The 21,983-nt window shown below is 44.8% G+C and overlaps 1 protein-coding gene across 5 annotated transcripts in view; it reads left to right on the top strand.

Moving 5' to 3' along the window:
• Nucleotides 1-20,457, top strand: part of fam110b (family with sequence similarity 110 member B) — a 35,562-nt gene extending 15,105 nt beyond the window's left edge. For 3 of the 5 annotated variants that reach the window (XM_046862841.1, XM_046862844.1, XM_046862842.1), the window contains 2 exons: nucleotides 12,152-12,250; nucleotides 18,137-20,457. In XM_046862841.1, coding sequence (XP_046718797.1) covers nucleotides 18,389-19,474 — 1,086 coding nt within the window. In that variant the 5' untranslated portion in view covers nucleotides 12,152-12,250; nucleotides 18,137-18,388 and the 3' untranslated portion in view covers nucleotides 19,475-20,457. Of the gene's footprint in view, nucleotides 1-562; nucleotides 1,568-12,151; nucleotides 12,251-13,641; nucleotides 13,739-18,136 lie in introns of those variants that run through there. The other 2 variants (XM_046862845.1, XM_046862843.1) reach the window with 2 other exon arrangements.
• The last annotated feature ends 1,526 nt before the right edge of the window (nucleotides 20,458-21,983 follow it).

Genomic DNA, 21,983 nt, shown 5'->3' on the forward strand with positions numbered 1-21,983 from the left:
TCACTGGTCTGATGAGATGATATGATGTACACTACAGTACTGTACTGCTGTCTTCATCTGTTTTTAACTTTGGTCCTTTTTGTACAACTAAAATATTCTTTTTGTTGTTTTGATGAAGAGTCTTTACAGTTTTCATCACAGCTCACTGACTCGTGCTTGCGGAGGTTAAGGATGACTCATGGTTTACTCTCACTCTCTTTTGGGCTCCGTTTCATCTCACTCTAGTTTGATTTCCTCACTGAGCACCAGCTTTCCTCTTAATGCTTTAAATCAATAGTGTTGAAGTGACCATCATCATCATCACTCATCACCTAAATGTTTCCCCACTCACTCATCACCATCACCTCCACGTTTCCCCACTCACTCATCACCATCACCTCTACGTTTCCCCACTCACTCATCACCATCACCTCTACGTTTCCCCACTCACTCATCACCATCACCTCACGTTTCCCCACTCACTCATCACCATCACCTCTCGTTTCCCCACTCACTCATCACCATCACCTCTCGTTTCCCCACTCACTCATCACCATCACTCATCACCTCCACGTTTCCCCACTCACTCATTACCATCACCTCCACGTTTCCCCACTCACTCATCACCTCCATGTTTCCCCACTCACTCATCACCTCCACGTTTCCCCACTCACTCATCACCATCACTTGTCATAAGCCACCTTTCCTAATGACTCTCTCCATCTCTCTCCCTAATCACTCTCTCTCTCTCCACTCTCTTTCTCTCTCTCTCTCTCTCTCCACACTCATTCTCTCACACTCTGACTCTCCACTTGTTCTCTTCAGCTGAAGGTCATCAGAAGGCCTGAGATTATGAGTTTAACCGACTTCATCTGAACTCTATGAGATCACTGCTGACTCGCTAATCCTGCAGGAACCTGGTGTCCATGCTGCTCTGATTGGATTATATCCACACACACACACATACACACACACACACACACACACACACAAACACATACACTACATGTTCAGACTGGCACATATCTCTCAGCTCTCAATATACATGTGCCACTTTCACTCTGAGCTACTGTTAACCTCCTTTACTTTCACAAACGTTTCCTTTCTTTCTATTCAGGTTTTTGTCCTTTATGTATGTTTTCTCGTAGTGTTTTTCTTCCAAACTCTCTCTCTCTCTCTCTCTCTCTCTCTCTCTCTCTCTCATCATGGCTGATGTAGTCATCTGTTAGGTCGCACTACACGAGTTGAGTACGAGTGTTTCCACAAAAATAAACTTTTTTAGTCAGCGTTTGTTTGAGGAGTTTGTGAGATGTTCCTCAGTTCTCCAGCTCCATCACACTAAGCCATGCTCAGCTGATTAGTCGCTCTGAAAGGATTAGCCTAATGGAAAGTGGCGGAAGGTGGACCTCCTCCCCGCTCTGCCCTTGTCTTCATCCAGCAGACGTTATCAGGTGCAGATCCACGTTTTAGCGAGTGTGAAGGTGCAGTAAAATATGTGGAGGGATGTGTACTGTGATCGTGTGCTTCCTCATACGCCAGCTCTTAAAGTCTGCCATCGCCGTCCTGACCACACCCCAAACATCTACACGTGAGTCTGCCGCTGACCAAACCATCCGAGCTTCAGCGCTACGGCACTAGCATTAGCATAAAACTAGTGTGTGTGTGTGTGTGTGTGTGTGTGTGTTGGATTTGATGTTTGTTCTTTCACACTAAAACTCTGAGAAACAAACAAATATAAACAACTTTTTTTCTTTATATATAAATAAACAGATTGATTTGTTTCCTTCTTTCTTTATTCATTTTTTTTTCTTTCTTTTGTTCTTTGTTTATTTTGTATTTTGTTTTCTTTTTTTAGCTTCATTTTCTCTGATTGCTTCTTTACTATATTTTCTTCATTACTTTGTTGTGTGACTCTTTTTCTTGTTTTTTTATTCTCATGTTCTTTCTGTCCAGCTACTCAACACTCAAAAACTCAACACATCAACACTCAACACTCAGTAACTCTGACTAGTAGCAAGTGTATTGATTGTTGTTGTTGGATCAGAAGGTCTTAAGTTCAAGTCCCAGCACCACCAAGCTGCCACTGATGGGCCCTTGAGCAAGGCCCCTAATCGCTGTGGATACGGGAGTGTGAGAGTGAGTGTGTGCATGTGTGTGAGAGCGAGTGAGTGTGTGAAAGTGATTGATTAGGAGTGTGTGAGTGTGAGTGTAAGAGTGAGTGTGTGAGAGTGATTAATTAGGAGTGTGTGAGAGTGAGTGTGAGTGAGTGCGTGCGTGTGTGTGTGAGAGTGAGTGAGTGTGAGAGTGATTGATTAGGGTGTGTGAGTGTAAGAGTGAGTGTGTGAGAGTGATTAATTAGGAGTGTGTGAGAGTGAGTGCGTGTGTGTGAGTGCGTGAGTGAGTGTGTGAGAGTGATTGATTAGGAGTGTGTGAGTGTGAGTGTAAGAGTGAGTGTGTGAGTGATTAATTAGGGTGTGTGAGTGTGAGTGAGTGCGTGCGTGTGTGTGTGAGTGAGTGCGTGTGTGTGTGTGTGTGTGAGAGAGTGAGTGTGTGAGTATTTTTCTATCGAACAAAAGAACCTTCTGGAAGCCTCTTGTGATTATCTCACCTCTTTTTGTATCTAAGTGGTTTCTTCTGCTTGTGCTCAGATCTACAGGGTGTGTGTGTGTGTGTGTGTGTGTTTGAGTGAGTGTGTGTGTGTGTGTGTGTGTGTGTGTGTTTGAGTGAGTGTGTGTGTGTGTGTGTGTGTGTGTGTGTGTGTGTGTGTGAGTGAGTGAGTGAGTGAGTGAGTGAGTGAGTGAGTGAGTGAGATTGAGTGTTTAGGAGTGAGTGTGAGTGCGTGAGTGAGTGTGTTTGTGCGTGAGTGTGGGAGAGTGAGAGTGCGTGAGTGTGGGAGAGTGAGAGTGTGTGAGTGTGTGAGTGAGTGCGTGCATGTGTGTGAGAGCGAGTGTATGAGAGTAATTGCTTAGGAGTGTGTGAGAGTGAGTGTGGGAGCGTGTGAGAGTGAGTGAGTGAGTGTGTGCATGTGTGTGAGAGCGAGTGAGTGTGTGTGTGTGAGTGAGTGTGTGAGTGATTGTTTAGAAGTGTGGGAGCGTGTGAGTGTGAGTGCGTGTGTGTGAGAGTGAGTGAGTGTGTGAAAGTGATTGATTAGGAGTGTGTGAGTGTGAGTGTAGAGTGAGTGTGTGAGTGATTAATTAGGAGTGTGTGAGTGAGTGTGAGAGTGAGTGCGTGCGTGTGTGTGTGAGAGTGAGTGAGTGTGTGAGAGTGATTGATTAGGGTGTGTGAGTGTAAGAGTGAGTGTGTGAGAGTGATTAATTAGGAGTGTGTGAGAGTGAGTGTGTGCGTGTGTTTGAGAGCGAGTGAGTGTGTGAGAGTGATTGATTAGGAGTGTGTGAGTGTGAGTGTAAGAGTGAGTGTGTGAGAGTGATTAATTAGGAGTGTGTGAGAGTGAGTGCGTGCGTGTGTGTGTGAGTGAGTGCGTGTGTGTGTGTGTGTGTGAGAGAGTGAGTGTGTGAGTATTTTTCTATCGAACAAAAGAACCTTCTGGAAGCCTCTTGTGATTATCTCACCTCTTTTTGTATCTAAGTGGTTTCTTCTGCTTGTGCTCAGATCTACAGGGTGTGTGTGTGTGTGTGTGTGTGTGTGTTTGAGTGAGTGTGTGTGTGTGTGTGTGTGTGTGTGTGTGTTTGAGTGAGTGTGTGTGTGTGTGTGTGTGTGTGTGTGTGTGTGAGTGAGTGAGTGAGTGAGTGAGTGAGTGAGTGAGTGAGTGAGATTGAGTGTTTAGGAGTGAGTGTGAGTGCGTGAGTGAGTGTGTTTGTGCGTGAGTGTGGGAGAGTGAGTGCGTGAGTGTGGGAGAGTGAGAGTGTGTGAGTGTGTGAGAGTGAGTGCGTGTGTGTGAGAGTGAGTGTGTGAGAGTAATTGTTTAGGAGTGTGAGAGTGAGTGTGGGAGCGTGTGAGTGTGAGTGAGTACGTGCATGCGTGTGTGTGAGTGAGTGCGTGTGTGAGAGTGAGTGTGTGAGAGTAATTGTTTAGGAGTGTGTGAGTGAGTATGGGAGCGTGTGGGAGTGAGTGTGTGCGTGTGTGTGTGTGAGAGTGCGTGTGTGAGAGTGATTGTTTAGAAGTGTGGGAGCGTGTGAGTGAGTGCGTGCGTGTGTGTGCGTGCGTGCGTGTGTGTGCATGCGTGCGTGTGTGTGAGTGAGTGTGTGAGAGTGATTGTTTAGAAGTGTGGGAGCGTGTGAGAGTGAGAGTGAGTGTGTGTGTGTGTGTGTGTGTGTGTGCTCGCTCCTGAGCTCCTGTACCGCTCTGCATAATATTTAATCCCCATTGAGAAGGTTATGAAACATGGCTTGCTGAGAGCTGGAGCTCCTGTGATGCGCATTTTTCCAGCACGTTGAATCTTCGGCGTCTCTGATGAATCGGAGCTTGCGGTCAGAATCTCTCTGTAAAGAACGTCCATGTTTGGGGCTTATAGAGGATTAAAGGTACTGAGTCACACCAGACTTCCTGTCTCTCGCTCCTGCACACATCCAGACTCACACCATGGTCTTCAGTGAGCTGTTACTGTTCCACAGAGAACATTCGAAGGCTGTTGTGATGACGTGCTGAAGGTTACAGACGGAAGACTCTCAGGGGTTTTGGAATGAGGTTGAGAATGAGAGGATGCTCCTCAGTGCTTTGGTTTAATGTAGTGAAAAGGTTTTGTAGATGAAATGAAGATGTATAGTAATTAGAACCTACAAAATGATGGTGTCAGAACCTTTAAGAGCGTTTAGAAAAGGCTGCGTGGTTCCTTCAGTAGAAACCCTAAACTACTGTAGGAGGCTAAAACAGAGTGATTCCATAGTGCAGGATACGAGGATTGAGGTTGTAGAGGTTGAGGTTCTGGGTGTTTATGGTTTTGGGGGTTGAGTTTAGGTTGTGAGGTTGAGGTTACGTTGTAGGGATTGCAGGATTAGAGAGTGGGTTGGGGGTGGTTACAGTTGTGCTGGTTGAGACTGTGGAGGGTTAAATTAACTTCTGAAACTTGTGCACAGGTTGTGAGGTTGAGGTGAGGTTGTGAGGGGTGAGGTGAGGTTGTAAGAAAGAGTTTTATCGTATAGCGACAGTGATACAGATTTGAGTCACCTTATGGCGAAACTCTGCAACCCAGTTAAGCTGTGTGTGTGTGTTAGACTGAGACAGAGAGTGTGTGTGTTTTGGTTGCAGTCCCAGTGAATGAAAGTTCACATCAGCACTCATAACACTTGATAATCTGGCTGCCTGTAATTCTTTGTCCCATGCACCGCCGTGTGTGTGTGTGTGTGTGTGTGTGTGTGTGTGTGAGTGAGTGAGTGAGTGAGTGAGTGAGTGAGTGAGTGAGTGAGTGAGTGAGTGTGTGAGAGTGAGTGCGTGTGTGTGCGTGCGTGCGTGTGTGTGTGTGTGAGTGTGTGAGAGTGAGTGTGTGTGTGTGTGTGAGAGTGAGTGTGTGTGTGTGTGTGAGTGAGTGCGTGTGTGTGTGTGAGAGTGAGTGTGTGAGAGTGATTGTTTAGAAGTGTGGGAGCGTGTGAGTGAGTGTGTGAGTGTGTGAGTGTGAGAGTGAGTGCGTGCGTGTGTGTGTGTGAGAGTGAGTGCGTGTGTGAGAGTGAGTGTGTGAGAGTGATTGTTTAGAAGTGTGGGAGCGTGTGAGTGAGTGTGTGAGAGTGCGTGTGTGAGTGAGTGTGTGCGTGTGTGTGTGTGAGAGTGCGTGTGTGAGTGATTGTTTAGAAGTGTGGGAGCGTGTGAGAGTGAGTGCGTGCGTGTGTGTGTGTGTGTGTGTGTGTGAGTGAGTGCGTGTGTGTGAGTGAGTGTGAGAGTGATTGTTTAGAAGTGTGGGAGCGTGTGAGTGAGAGTGAGTGTGTGTGTGTGTGTGTGTGTGCTCGCTCCTGAGCTCCTGTACCGCTCTGCATAATATTTAATCCCCATTGAGAAGGTTATGAAACATGGCTTGCTGAGAGCTGGAGCTCCTGTGATGCGCATTTTTCCAGCACGTTGAATCTTCGGCGTCTCTGATGAATCGGAGCTTGCGGTCAGAATCTCTCTGTAAAGAACGTCCATGTTTGGGGCTTATAGAGGGATTAAAGGTACTGAGTCACACCAGACTTCCTGTCTCTCGCTCCTGCACACATCCAGACTCACACCATGGTCTTCAGTGAGCTGTTACTGTTCCACAGAGAACATTCGAAGGCTGTTGTGATGACGTGCTGAAGGTTACAGACGGAAGACTCTCAGGGGTTTTGGAATGAGGTTGAGAATGAGAGGATGCTCCTCAGTGCTTTGGTTTAATGTAGTGAAAAGGTTTTGTAGATGAAATGAAGATGTATAGTAATTAGAACCTACAAAATGATGGTGTCAGAACCTTTAAGAGCGTTTAGAAAAGGCTGCGTGGTTCCTTCAGTAGAAACCCTAAACTACTGTAGGAGGCTAAAACAGAGTGATTCCATAGTGCAGGATACGAGGATTGAGGTTGTAGAGGTTGAGGTTCTGGGTGTTTATGGTTTTGGGGGTTGAGTTTAGGTTGTGAGGTTGAGGTTACGTTGTAGGGATTGCAGGATTAGAGAGTGGGTTGGGGGTGGTTACAGTTGTGCTGGTTGAGACTGTGGAGGGTTAAATTAACTTCTGAAACTTGTGCACAGGTTGTGAGGGTTGAGGTGAGGTTGTGAGGGGTGAGGTGAGGTTGTAAGAAAGAGTTTTATCGTATAGCGTACAGTGATACAGATTTGAGTCACCTTATGGCCGAAACTCTGCAACCCAGTTAAGCTGTGTGTGTGTGTTAGACTGAGACAGAGAGTGTGTGTGTTTTGGTTGCAGTCCCAGTGAATGAAAGTTCACATCAGCACTCATAACACTTGATAATCTGGCTGCCTGTAATTCTTTGTCCCATGCACCGCCGTGTGTGTGTGTGTGTGTGTGTGTGTGTGTGTGTCTAAAGGTCACTTCACAGTGGGGCTGCAGCACATTTGTGTGAAGTGTGGTGTGTGATGGTGCTTATTACTGTCAGTGATTCATACAGGTTTGATAACGTGCACACAGCGAGACGATGATGTGACGTTCCACACACTGATGAGGAACTCCGTCATTGCTGCGTGATTAGCGTCTGAGCTGCACGTGCTGTGGTAAAAAGAATGATGGAGGGAGAGAGAAATGGATAGAGAGGAGAGGGGGTGCTGAGATGGAGATATAGGTGTGTGTGTGTGTGTGTGTGTGTGTGTGTGTGTGTGTGACTACCTCTTGTTTTTTTCCCCCAGAAATCCTCCACACGTCACGGTCAGTGTTCCACATCACAATCCTGGATTCTGATTGGTCAGCAGGCGTTAAGTAGTTTTCTATAACCAATAAGATATTTCGATACTCCAGGTGTATGTGTGAGGTGTTTCAGGACGTTCGTGCATGATGCAGAGGTGAAGAAGGTCCCGAAGTGAAGTCGAGAGCAGTATGGTGGACTTGTGTGTTTTGTGTCTCAGATTTCACACGAGAGTTTGTTCAAAAAAACACACAGAAAAAGATCGAATTATAGTTATTTCACTGTGTATCTTTTTTGTTTTTCTTTAGTTTTATGCAGATCTTTATTTATGTGCAGGAGGTGTGTGTGTGTGTGTGTGTGAGAGAGAGAGAGAGAGAGAGAGAGAGAGATGAAGAAGAAAACTCCAGAAAGCGTGAGGCAGCAGTCAGCACTACCGCAGTCCTTATTCAGCAAAATTCCCATATGTCTCTCACTGACACACACACACACACACACACACACACACACACACACACACACACACACACTCAGAGGGAGTGAGTGCATATCAGCTGACACTAGACAGGGTGTGTGTGAGTGTGTCAGTGTAAGATAAAGTGATGAGTTTAATTAAACAAGTGGAGACTGTTTATATAGAAAAAGACACTGTGTGTGTGTGTGTGTGTGTGTGTGTGTGTGTGTGTGTGTGTGTGTGTCCAAATTGATATTTTGGTTCTCTTTGTCCTCTGCAGTGAATTATATTAATTACAGTTTAGTCCAGTTTCCTGAACACTGTGTGAGGTTCATCTTCTCCATCAGCTCCTTCATCAGCTTCCCTATAGCTCCTTACCATCTCCTCCATCAGCTCCTTCATCAGCTTCCCTATAGCTCCTTACCATCTCCTCCATCAGCTCCTCCATCAGCTTCCCTATATCTCCTTACCATCTCCTCCATCAGCTCCTCCATCAGCTCCTCCATCAGCTCCTTCATCAGCTTCCATATAGCTCCCTACCATCTTCTCTATCATCACCTCCTTCATCAGCTTCCCTATAGCTCCTTACCATCTCCTCCATCAGCTCCTCCATCACCTCCTTCAGCAGCTTCCATATAGCTCCCTACCATCTCCTCTATCATCTCCTCCATCACCTCCTTCATCAGCTTCCCTATAGCTCCTTATCAGCTTCTCCATCATCTCCTCAATCAGTTTCTCATCGGCTTATCAATAGCTCCTTATTAGTTCCTCCATATTTCCCCCACATCAGCTCCCCAAATCCTCATTAGAGAGAACGGGAATCAAAGCCTATCATGAACACAGACTTACACAAACAGGAGAGCTGAAGGTAAGGATAAGACCAGAAGATGGTAATTTTCTCATTTGGGTCTGAGTGAAGGAAGCTTGTGCCCTCCAGCGCTCAGATCTGCAGCACTTCATCCACTGGTGTGATTTATGAGCTTACATTTCCCTCAGATTGCTGCCATCGATTAGCATCAGCTCGAACCTGCGCTATTCAGCTGAGCTGCTTTCGTTCCTCCTGAAACAGCAGAACAATATGTTACAGCGAGATGGAGCGTTAGAAAGTGTGAGATGATCCAGGTTCTGCCGTCTGCCCACGGATCTCCTGTAGCCTGCTTTCAGCTGTGGAGGTGTCACTACACTTGGCTAACGAGAGCATGTGCTAATTCAGGGCTTCCGCGTACCAAATGAGTTGCTTTTAACACTATTGCAGACATGGAGACCACACACGCGCGCGCACACACACACACACACACACACCACAAAATGTTACGTAGCGCTTATTTTATTCTGTCACAGCTTCCAGAACAACTTTTACTTCATTGTTTATCCAGTCACATTTCGTTTTGTTTACATTGTTCAGATGGCCACACCCACATGTAACTAGCTCCTCCTACCAGCAGCTAAAACTTTCTCTCTTTGAGTAACAATTACATTGATGTAAATCACGTGTCTGTGTTAACACATTAGCAACAGCTGCTACTAATAAAACCATTAGCCAACGTCACTAGCAAACTAGCAATGATTAGCCTCTTATACTGTATAAGCCAGTAGCCAGGATAGTCTGGAAGATCTCCCAAAAAAAAAACCCCATGAACCATTATGTCATTTAAAGCTACCTGGGTTCTCCTGCAAGCTAGATAATGTTAAGCGTAGTCTAATAATGTAAACATCGTAGCCAAATCTGTTCACAAGTAATTGATTGCAAACGAACATGCGTAAATTTAAATAAGTGTGGATTATATTGTTATTTTGTTGTTCCCATAGTGTCCATGTGTGGGATGGTGGATGAATGGATGGGGGGATGGATGGATGGGGGGATGGATGGATGGATGGATGGATGGAATAAACCCCAGGAATGAATGTGACCTGAAGTGGCTGCTGCGTGATGAAGCGTGATGTTCAGGCCCGAGCTGCTCCTCTGTTCCTGCAGCATCGTGTTCCAGTCACTCATTCATGCGGAGAAATGATAACAAAACGCCGGAGCTGGAGGCTGAGAACAAAACCGGTGTTCACTCTGTACACAAAGATCAGGACGTAGCGTCCCACAGCAGATTTATGCAGCGTTACGAAGCCATTAGTTCAGAGTTCAAATGAGTTCTGAGTTTAGTTCTGTTTTGCTCTGGATTTACTGTAGAAATGTTAATGAAGGATCAGACTCGATCCCAAAGCAGCATTACAGAATTCAAGAGTTAAACAGAATTTAAGAGTTGAGGTGAGCAATGTGTGTTTATCCCTGAACCCATGGAGACTGTGGTGAAGGAAAAAGTCCCTCAGAAGTTATGAAGAAGAAACCTTGAGAGGAACCAGACTCAAAAGGAGAACCTTATCCTCATTTGGGTGACATCAAGAGTGTGATTATAAAAATACATTAATATATAACCTGAGGGAAAGATGTAGAATAATCGATTTGGATTATTTTCACCAAGTCACCAGAGCAGTTCCCAGAACCTTTCTGAGAGTGGCTGCTTCATGGTGGGTCCATAAGCATCTCAAGGTCTCAATCTAACTTCCTAAAGTGTTCCTCACCCAGTTCTTTAAGTAATTCCCTGTAAATTTCTATATCGGCATGATGTTTGCATTATATGGAATATCATGTGTGGATGGTTTACATACCTTGTTGAGATGGTTTATCAACAGTGTACTGATCTCCTCCTCGTAGGGGCAGTACGCTTTTTGGGTGCGCCATCTGGATCAACCGTACAATGTAGTCACTTCAGTGATGTTCCACCTGAACCAATCAACCTCTTAATCCCATCATTATGACTCCACGTCTACAGAAAGCATCAGTATTATAGAGAAGTGCAGTAGATCAGAGCTGCATCACACACAGGATCTCATACAGTCAGAATGAACATCATCACTAACACAACAAACACAATGATCACAATTCAACACGTCTCCTTTCAATGGAGCCACAACTGCACCTCCACATACATCACCTCCAGCAGAAACACACACACACACACCTCCACATACATCATCTCCAGCAGAAGCACTGAGATTCACCTCCTCACATCACCCCAGTGTGCATTGTTTCTGCACATTACAGTTTTCCTGGGGATTTGAAATGAAGGCAAATTGTGTGTTTTTGTGTAAATTCTACAGGAAAGAAAACGCAAAAGTATAAACAGTTCATGAAAAAGTGTAATTGTTTTGGTAAACTTTCATCATGACGTCCAGCTTTTCTTGTAAAGTCCGTCTTGAAAACATCCTTGTAAGTGAGTCTGTGACCAAATTAGTTTCTTCTCTCTGTCGATCATTGTGGAATCTAAAAACAGCTACTAAAAACATAAAAGATGGCCTTATCTAGAGCGACTTCCATCTGAGCAGTTGAGGGTTAAGGATCCAGCAGTAACAGCTTGGTGGTGCTGGGATTTGAACATGTGGCCATCCGATCCAGAGTCTAATGAGTTAACCACTATTAGCTTAACCACCTTTAACTACTATAGGCTATTAAATCCACTTGAATATATTCGAGCTTGTGCAGTTTGCTGCAGATGCGGTTTGTGAGCTCTGACTAGTGAAGTTCTCTGAACCATCCAGTCAAAGGCCATGAAAACTGCGACGTTCTTGTACAAACAACATGGATTTGAATCTCCAGGCCCGGCAGTGTTTATTGTGAAGGGCTTAAAGCATCCCCTTGACCCCGGCAACACGTGATGTGATAACAGAAATCTGATTGGATAGAAACTCTAACCTGAATTTCCACTAATTGTGCTGCTCCTTGCAGCAATGCACCTGCTCTGGCTGTCCAGAACATCCAGATCAGTCTCCTCCTGGTGAAGATGATTCACTGTTCATTTGGAACAGTCAGGGTTCTTTGCATCATAAGAGAGAGCTTTATTCGTCCCACAGTGGGGAAATCTCTAAACATCTGATTTCTGAGTAATGACGGTTTTACATTTGTTCAATTTAAGACAGACATGTTCTCCTCCTTGGAACAGTTCACGTTTTGTTTAGATATTGTGACTGTCAACAAAGCTGGGAACTTCACTTGAACTAGAAGTCAAGTCCCTACGATGAAGCCAGCTCCATTAAGATATACTTTCAATGGCTTGGATGTATGTGGAAGATCTCTTGTTATTGAGCTATAAACCCTATTGACCACCTTTAGGATGAACGTGAATGCTGACTGCACCCCAGGCCTCCTCACCTTCAGTACTTGACCTTGCAAATACCCTTGTAGCTGAACAAACACGAATCTCCACAAAATCTAGTGGAACATCTTTCCAGAAGATTGGAGGTTATTATAACAACAAAACACACTTTTATCCGTATGGTGTTTTTACTCTTTCTGTAAGCATGGTTTTAGTTCAGTGTCTTTCAAGTTATGACATGTTTGGTGTCTAAAGTATTTATATTTTTGCACTGATGCTACAAAAGCTAACCTCATGTAATTAGCTGCTGTTCTGTTACAGGCATCACTCCCACTCCGACTGAGAGTCTGCAGCCGCTGGAGGAGAACAAACACGCAGAAGATAACTCCGAGCCGGTCGACACCTGACACACACACACAGGTGGGTTTTACACTAGAACACACACTTAACTCAGTTCTGAGATCCAACATGTTCTGAACAGGAAGCAGGACAGGGTCATCCACGATCCAGAGAAGAGGAATGTAACTTCCTGGAATAAATAATGATAGTAATGTAGCACATACATATTCCAGGTCTTCAAGTCTGCTTGATCCTCTTCCAAATAGTCATCTGACACATTGGTGTGTGTGTGAGGGAGAAGGTGCTGTTCTGTGCAGAAATGTCGGGTGTACCTGCATGAAGGAGCTGATGATTGCAGGATCACTGCTCTCTATTTCATTTCCTTTGCAGTCTGGAAAGTTCTCCTTTGATCTGTTCTGAAATTCCGAGATGAAACGCTCCCTGAACAGCCGTTTGAGCTGCGGCTGTTTAACATCTTCACTAATCATCTTATTATCAGCACCAGGACTGGGTCAAGAAACCCCTCAGGACTACTGAATGAACATTCTGACAGAAGCCTCCACGTCCTTGATTAGGAATATCAGGAACCGAGGCCACACTTCTTTGATGTGACCCAAAGGCCATGCCTTCTTCACTGGGTCTGTCACAGAGACCACCACTATTTCACTAAGACTAACAGGGACAGAGGCCACACCTCCTTTATTGGATCTGATATCAGAGATCACACCTCCTATAAGGAGACAGACCTTTTTCACTAGACCTGAGCGATACAGACCAGGACGTCTCCTACACTCGACCTGACATGTACAGAGACCAAGCCTCCTTCACTGAGACAGACCGAGACCATGCCTTCTTCACTGAAACAGACGAGACCATGCCTCCTTCCCTGAGACAGACCGAGACCACGCCTCCCTCCCTGAGACAGACCGAGGCCACGCCTCCTTCCCTGAGACAGACCGAGACCACGCCTCCTGCCCTGAGACAGACCGAGACCATGCCTTCTTCACTGAGACAGCCCGAGACCACGCCTCCTTCCCTGAGACAAAGCGAGACCACGCATCAGTGACGGAAACCTTACGCCATGTTGGCTGTAATTTTTCATCGTTCTAAACCTGTGGGTTTTCCTGTAATGCATCTCATTTATATTTATATTATTGGCTCCTCAAACGTTTATTGTCAAAAGACAGAAGGTCGGCTGCTAACAGAAGCCTCCAGTAATAAAGTGACTCTTCCTGGTTATTGTGTAATGGTTGTGTAGTTTGAGGAAAATGAAACCTGCAGCCTGGCGCTCAAAGCCGAGAGCAGCAGCGAGGCACGACTGCAGCAAAAATAGGAGACAGATGCAGAGTGCTTTATTCAGTTTCTGTTCAGGGGGTGTGCTGGAGGAGCATTACGACACTGTGTGTGTGTGTGTGTGTGTGTGTGTGTGTGTGTGTGTGTGTGTGTGTGTGTGTATTTTGGATTTCTCTAAGGTGGATTTGGGGAACTGGATATGGCGTCCTGCTCTAAATCTCCATAATTAAAACCAGCTCAGAGTTAACGCCGCTGTGGCTGAGATTCGCTCCAAATGTAAGGCGAATTTCCAGAAAAATGGGAATGTGTGAGGTCATATTTCCTTCAGCTGCTCGCTGTTCTGATGAGAAACAACATGATGATGATGATGATGATGATGATGGCATCCCCAATGACCGTACATTGTACAGACAGATCATACAGACGCCTATAATTACTACAAAACAAATGTAAACGAAGTCCTAATGTAAATAGTGGATTCTAATTGGCTGGAAGTTCAGGTTGGAGTTAAAACATTGAATGTGCAGGTTGTTTGCATGTATTAGTTGAATCTAAATGAATGCGCTTCTTATAAACACCTGTAAACATCAACATCCAGTTCCAATTTCATAAAGAATTTCTGTGTTTGATGGATATTTGGTGATTCTGATTTTAAAGATGAATATGATGAACTGGAAACATACAAATGAGAAACAGAACAAAAAAACAGCACCAGGCAGAAACTCAAACAGCTTCATTATATATCAGTAACTTTATTACAACTTATAAATGAATGTAATCTTCTGACACTACTTTATCTGTGTGTGTGATTTGAAGCGTCAGAATTGTAGATGTAATGAAGCGTTATTTTGATTCCCCCAAGATGTGTGTATCTGGTCTGATAGAGAGCTATTAGCTGAAACCTGATCTGTTCTTTGTTTTACACACAAAGTGGTAAAGCAAAGCATGAGGACTGAACATCTACAAGTGTGTGTGTGTGTGTGTGTGTGTGTGTGTGTGTGTGTGTGTGTGTGTGTGTGTGTGTTTAGTGCATGCACGATTGTGTGTGTATATAAATAACCTTTTGGTCTTTCTAATACACTTCTAAATCAAGCTGTTCATTTTACTCTGCTAACATTAGACAGCTCCTGTCTGTCTGTCTGTCTGTCTGTCACCCCTCCTGTCTATCTGTCTCTCTGTCTGCCAACCCTTCTGTCTGTCTCACTTTGCCACCCTTTATGTCTGTTTCTGTTACTCCTCCTGTCTGTCTGTCTCGTTGCGACTCCTTCTGTCCGTCTGTCTCATTGTTACCCCTCCTGTCTGTCTGTTTTTTGGCCACCCCTTCTGTCTGTCTGCTTTACCATCATCATGTCTTTCTTTCTGCCAAACCTCCTGTCTGTCTCTCTGTCTGTCTTTTAGCCTGTCTGTCTGTGTGTCTCCCCACTGATCTCTATCTCAGTCCTAATTAAACCTGCTGGTACCACACATCTTGTCTGTCTGTCTCTCTTCTATTTGTCTCACTTCCATCTGTTTCCCCACTTGCTCTCTCCATCATCCTGTCCATCTCCTCAACTGTCTCTCTTTCCATCACCCTGTCTGTCTTTCTTTTCTTACCTGTCTCTCTGTCCCAGTCTTCTCACCTGTCTGTCTGCTTTCTTGTAGTTTTTATATCACTTTTAATATGGTTTCCAGTCTCTCTGTCTGTAATGTCTTCCATTTTTGTCTCTCTCTCTCTCTCTCTCTCTCTCTCTCTCTCTCTCTCTCTCTCTCTCTCTCTCTCTCTCTCTCTCACACACACACACTGCCCACTTTGTTACGCTTTTCTATCTGCTTATACTCCACTCATTACCCGTATGACCTTTGACCCTAGAACTTTTGTAGAACACAGTATTTATTTGGCGTCTTGCAGTGACACAGAGTCGACCCGGATTAACGCTCTCGCTCACATCTGCCTCCAATTTCTGTTCTAGAACACAACGTATGAATGGGTTATGGGTTAGGAAACATGGGAAAACTACACACACACACACACCCACACACACACACACAGTAACAGATGGGCCTCACTTAAATGTTTTGTTCAGATAAGATCTAAACGTTTCAGTTGGTGGACGTTTCAGTTACAGAAGCTAATTAGCAAGAGTACAATTTCACGTAGCTTGAAATAACGATAGCTTGACTCAGCTAGTGCTGTTAGCATTAGCATTTTAGCAAAAAAACACTTTGGGAGATGATGTTATAGGAAACAACCCAAAAAACACAAATGTATCACAGCACTAGCTAGCTCACATCGAATTGTATGCTATCGCTGCTGCTGGCGAAGTTAGCTTCCCCTTATTATGTTAGCAGAAGTAATAATCATGTAAAAAAATCTACCGTTTGTCTGATCCTGCTAACTTTTCTGTAGTACTCATTTCGGTGGTACTGCTGCGACAGACAGACACACACACACACACACACACACACACATACACACACAAACGTTCAAAAAGTTGTTTATGCAATTTATGTACACCTAAGGACCAGGCAAAAACCTCACGCTGATGTGAATAGAATGAAGTCATCAGCTATAAACAGTGTGTAGGGGTGTGTGTGTGTGTGTGTGTGTGTGTGTGTGTGTGTGTGTGTGTGTGTGTGTGTTTTGGTGTAAAGTACAGTACAATAACTTGTGGGTGTGAGCTGAACTGTCTCATATCGATTCTGTGTTCGGTAATAGTGACGTTTCAGCCCAGACTGGGGTGTGTGTGTGTGTGTGTGTGTGTGTGTGTGTGTGTGTGTGTGTGTGTGTGTGTGTGTGTGTGTGTGAATATACCTGTGGGAATTGCATCTGTATGAGATGAGATGAGAGCGGTGTTGCTCAGAGCCAGACGCTGGATCAGCTCACTGCTCTGTATGGGGGGGAAGGGAAGTGTGTAGAAAGGATTAAAACCAGGCCGTTTTTGTGTGTGTGTGTGTGTGTGTGTGTGTGTGTGTGTGTGTGTGTGTGTGTGTGTGTGTGTGATTATTGTTATTACCATCTCCCCGACCCCTGGTTTTAAACCCCTTCTCTGCTTTCTCATTACGTCGGACCCCAGAGGATTGTAGGTCGTGTAACTGTTTACAGCCTCGACCCTGGAGCGCTAACGCTGAGGTCCTGACCATGTGACGAGCTTTGGGTCATCATAACCACCAGCTTGTGTCGTCATGAATACAAATCCGTTTGGCCGTGGGTCCCTGTCATTTTAGGGTGTTTGTTCAATTACCTGAAATCACACATGTTGTCATGGTGACGTATCACAACGCTAATGTTAAATGAGGCCGCTAGTTCTTTAGCTAGCTGTGTTTGTGTTTAAATGTGGGGAAGCTAAATATTTGTAAAGTAGGAAGTAAAATTTGACAGGCTGTAAACATTACTCCTGTATTCATTCTAAAGTACAATTCTTATCTTACGCAATACTAATAAACAAAATCCAGGCGCAACAGAGCAGGTTGCTGATAAAAGCAAAGCCCTGAGCTCACGTCCATGGGCTTCATTTTCCTCCACGGCCATTTGATCAAAAACTCCATAAACGTGCCATAAAGAAGCGCCTTGTGTCATAAAAATGCTTTGTCACAGTAATTTCCGGCTTGGTCGCTGAGGCCACACACACACACATACACACACACACACACACTCTCTCTCCATCCTCTCTCATCCCTCCAGTGTGATTTTATTTACGACCCTGCAAGTTTTATTTCCGCTGTTTTTTTTTTTATCTTTTCTCGTCCGAAAGCCCCGCAGCTTCTTGGCACAGACCCGAGCACCGTCTCGCTGTAGTGCTGCTGACTCAGCCTTTTCTTTTTTTCTGTTCATGCACAGGGGTAATGCGTGAGGTGAAGCGGAGGGCGGAAAACCGTGAGGGATGAACATTTTTGCAGTCGTGCGTCGCTCCGTTGCACACAAACAATCTCGAGCTTAATAACTTTTTTGGTTTGTTTGTTTTAAAGGGAAGTACGTTTTTGACGTGTGAGAAGAAACCCAAAAGTGACTGCAAGCACGACTCGAAAATTTATTTTAATTCGCTTTGGGAAAACTCTAACGATTTTAAACAATTACAGTATGTGGGGGGGGGGGGGGGGGAAGTCTGAATATAAACTAGATATTGGGATGTAATTTTTAATTTGCTTTACAAAATTTAATGTTCTAACTACAATCTTCTAATTGCCCACCAAAGCCCAGCAAAGGCCCACCCAATCTCACCCAGGCCTCCCTAAACCCTCCAAGCTTAAAAAGGCTAAACCTTAGCCCACCCAGGCTTCACTAAGGTCTACCTGACCCCAGCTAGGCCCAACAAGGCCTATCTGATCCCATCCAGGTCCACCTAATCAGCCCACCTAGGCCCACCCCCGCCTCCACAACTCATACGAATAATCTAAAAATGATGCAGCTGGTGCGTTTGCAGGGTTCTAATGATTATGCTAATGAGGTTTATTTAGAACTCAGTTAGGTGCTTTGGTTCTTTGAAATACAAATGTAAGTGAATTGAATGTTCCTGATTCATATAAATTACCAGAAATAATTGGTGCCCTGAGGTGGAAATGTAGAACACTGATTATTTCTTCCAGACTTTTTACACATCTGATCTTGAATGAATTTTCTTTTGATTCAGTTATACAGTTTATGCTGTGATGTCACATCACATGTTTCTTTAATCTGATTGGTCCTTTATGTTTTAGGTGTAAGAGACGGAGCATACATAAGGAGGGGGTTTCCGAACAGCCTGGTAAACTTCTTCATCCTGGCATCCTGAGTGCACTGAATTTATTTATTTACCAACAAGGGGGAAGGAGGCTCATAGACATCAGAGCATGAAGCCCAGCTGCTGAGACGGCGCTCACACACACCCTGCTTACCAGGCTGGATGTGTGTGTCCCTTGCCGGAGTCCAGAGCCGAAAACACCACGGCGGCCTCCCAGAACCCAGCGGAAATGCCCACCGAGACGCTGCCACCAGATAGCAAGGCGTTGGGTGCTGGGGGCGCCGTGGCTTCGGCTGTACCTCTCCGAATACTAAACAAAGGTCCTGAATATTTTAGACGAGCAGCCGAACCCAACCCAAAGCGCCTCAGTGCTGTGGAGCGACTCGAAGCTGACAAAGCCAAGTACGTCAAGAGCCAGGAAGTGATCAACGCAAAGCAGGAACCGGTAAAGCCTCAGGTTCTTGCAAAACGGAGCCCGGCGGTGAGTTCAGCTCTCAAAGCTTCCAACAACAACGCCAAGTCAGACACCTGCGCCAGCACCAAGCGTGAAAATCTCAACCTGGAGATCCTGAAGAACCTGCTCAACAGCTCGTCTTCAGCAGAAGGACCTGCGAAAAGCTCAGTGGCGAGGAGTTGGGCACCAGAATCTGGACATCGCTCTTTTCCTGAGTCCTTAAATGTTCCAGCTGCAGCCTTTCATGGCCGGAAAAGCCCCCAAAACCTGAATCTAAGTCGTGGACTTATGGAGAACCATGGGGCCGAGGGCGATCATTTGCCACTCCATGCATCTCAGAGTTCCTCGGACATCCGGCGTCTGTGTAACGGGAAACCGTTCCGTTCAGGACGCAGTAGCAGTAGCAGCTCAGCTCCTCCGCTACCCCCAAAACCAAGTGCAAAGGCTTTAGGAATCTCTGACAATGCAAAGTGTGCAGCTAAAACAGAACTAGAAGTTCGCCGACCCTCACTGCATCGATCCAAATCAGACTTGAGCGACCGTTTGGCTCGGTCCGGTGCGGATGCAGAGAGGTTCTTCAACTACTGCGGGCTGGAACCGGATGAGCTTGAGGGTTTTGTCGAAGGCTTCGGACGCGCAAGTTCCGACATTGTATCACTAAACTTCCGTAGCGCAAGCATGATCAGCTCGGACTGTGGGCGCTCGCGACACACCGACGACAACGACGACCTTTCCAACGAAGAGGACGAAGAGGAACGAGTCCCGTATGGGATCTCCGCCGTGGAGCGCAATGCTCGCGTCATCAAATGGCTCTACAGCATCAAGCAAGCGCGAGAATCTCAGAAAGTCTCGCACGTTTGAGGTTTCACAGATTACGGACTAGCCGGGGCCTCTCATGTCTCGCTTCTGACTCAACTATCAAGTGCACTGTCTTTATCCTGAAGGACTGGAACAAGCCGTTTGTTTTTCTTTATAGGTTAACAGCTTTTATTGTTTTATTTTTTGTTTTAATCGCTTTTCATGTCTTCAGATTCCGCATGGCCTCTTCACACAAACCACAATTTCACGCGGCCTCCGATTCGTCACGTGTCCGTTAAAAGGAGGCTCATTTACTGAACGACTCCGACTCAGAATGGGTTTATGTTCTTCTTTCCTCCTCTGTTTTTTAACTTGCTGTTTTTAGATTGTTGTTTTCTGTCTGTGTCAGGACACACTGAGCCAGGAAGCCATACGCGAATGAATGCAGAGCATCAGTGTCTTTTAGATGTCTTTAGTTTTCCTCGCTTTCCATTTTTAAATGTGCGTGTATCTCTGTGTGTGTGTGTGCGTGTGTGTGTGTGTGAGTCGGTGTTGCAGAAGCATGTCTTGTCCTTTTTAAAAGTATTGGCTTCCACCAGGACGGTTACACACCCCCTCGTGAGTTTCCTCCGTTCCGTTCAGCGTCCGTCATCACGTCTCGGTTATGACATCATATCGTTTCTGATCAGTGTAAATGTGTAAATTCTGTAAGATGATGTGTATATAATTTTCGATTCCATGTCAAAAGAAAAACACAAAAAAAGTAAAACTAAACAACAAAAAAACAATCCCTGGTGTTGTGTGATGAAGATCCTGAGATGCTGTTCCCATCCTGTAGCTCTTGCTTTGGTCCTTCTTTTTTCTCCTCTTTTCTCACATTGCCGCTCTGTGTCCATGGCCGACTCTGTACATCGCTGTTCTTATAAATAACTACATTAAAATGTGAGGTATATTCCAGCTGGAGTTGCTCCTTTAAAGATTTGTTTACATTATTAGTCATTTATAATCGTTTGAATAAATGGCTAATTTGCCATCTTTTGCCATCAGTCCCTTTTGTACAGTGATGTGTGTTTTTTTCTAATAAATTTCTGGTGATAAACGTTGGATTAACGGGACAAATTCGCGCAGTTGGCTCAAGTCTGAAAGAGGTTTTTGCATGATAAATGGACAGAAGGATGGAAAAAGGACAATTCAGCATTTTCTAGGAGTAAATGAATCTCAAGTAAAGGTCAGGTGGGATCTCTCTTTTTTTTTTTTAAACCGATTTTCTATTAGCGTGAAGAAAACTGGAAAGTAAGCGTGGTGTGGTAATACATGGTGGAGGCTGAGTTGGCCTCCAAAAGCTCTAATTTGTAGCCAACGATGTTGCACGTTACTTAGCTGTTGGAAGTGAGCAGGCTAGTCAGTAGTAGCTTAACCGTATGAAAAAATGCTTTTTCTGTTGCTTTACACAGTACGGATACTCACAAACATCTCCGAATGTCTCACAAACATCTCACTTAACACAGCTCCTATATCTCACCATCACCTATAAAAATCATTAACACAAACACCTTCAAACATCTATCACACCAAACACCTCCTTCCATCTCACTTTAAATATATCACCCCAAACATCTCAAAACATCTTAAATTTCCAAATATTTTAAAAACATCTTTCAAAACCTCCTAACAAACATCTCACAAACATCTCAAAAATACCTCCTAACATCTCCAAACTTCTCACTCCAAAGACATCTTGCAACCATTTTAGCACCTCACAAACATCTCTCAAGCCGGATGTCACAGGAGACACATCAGAGAGGAACTTCAAAACAGGCTGAACAACTCCTATATCTGTATCTCGAGCCTGTGGATCTGCTCTCCACCTGAATAAACGTGTGATTCCTCCTTCTACCCGAACACCATGGAGGTCTGCTGGTCTTTCTTTTCTTTTTTTATTGTATGCATTCTCAAGGCTACAGGAAATGACCTAATTCGTCACAAATGTTTGGAGAAACTCAGCCTCAACTGTGGAGGCCCCACGCTGCCACAAACCTCCACTCACATGTGCACCAGGAGGCTGCAGGTCTTTAATGCCTTTAACACAGCTGGTCCTTCTGTAATCTGAGCTGAATTCCTGAATTTGTGTAAAACATAATCCGGAAAAGCTTTGGATTCGGAGAAGAATCGGAGGAATCGACATTTGAACAGTTTTATTAAAAGCAGGCTGCAAGGCCTTCTGGGTAAACCCTACTCCTCTCTTCAGAAACACTCTGAAATGGTTTATGATGACTCTCGTGCTACTCCTGACATCCCAGTGATCCTGACACCTTCAGCTCCCCAGAACGTCCTGATCCCTACGTCCCAATGCCCTGCTCCTGGATGAGATTTGAATCCTCTGGAACCCACTCGCTGATGCTAAAGATGGCCTCCAACATGAACAGCATGAAGATCACCATGAGATCACTGTGGATGGAGAATATTTACATAAATCTGGATGTGGATGTTCTTCCTGACATAGATTTAGGACTAAAAAGAGTTGGCACCATGAAATAAGGGTAATAATTGTTACTGCTTCTTTACTTTCTTT

Source organism: Silurus meridionalis, chromosome 12 (assembly GCF_014805685.1).
Source record: "Silurus meridionalis isolate SWU-2019-XX chromosome 12, ASM1480568v1, whole genome shotgun sequence".
Lineage (NCBI taxonomy): Eukaryota > Metazoa > Chordata > Actinopteri > Siluriformes > Siluridae > Silurus > Silurus meridionalis.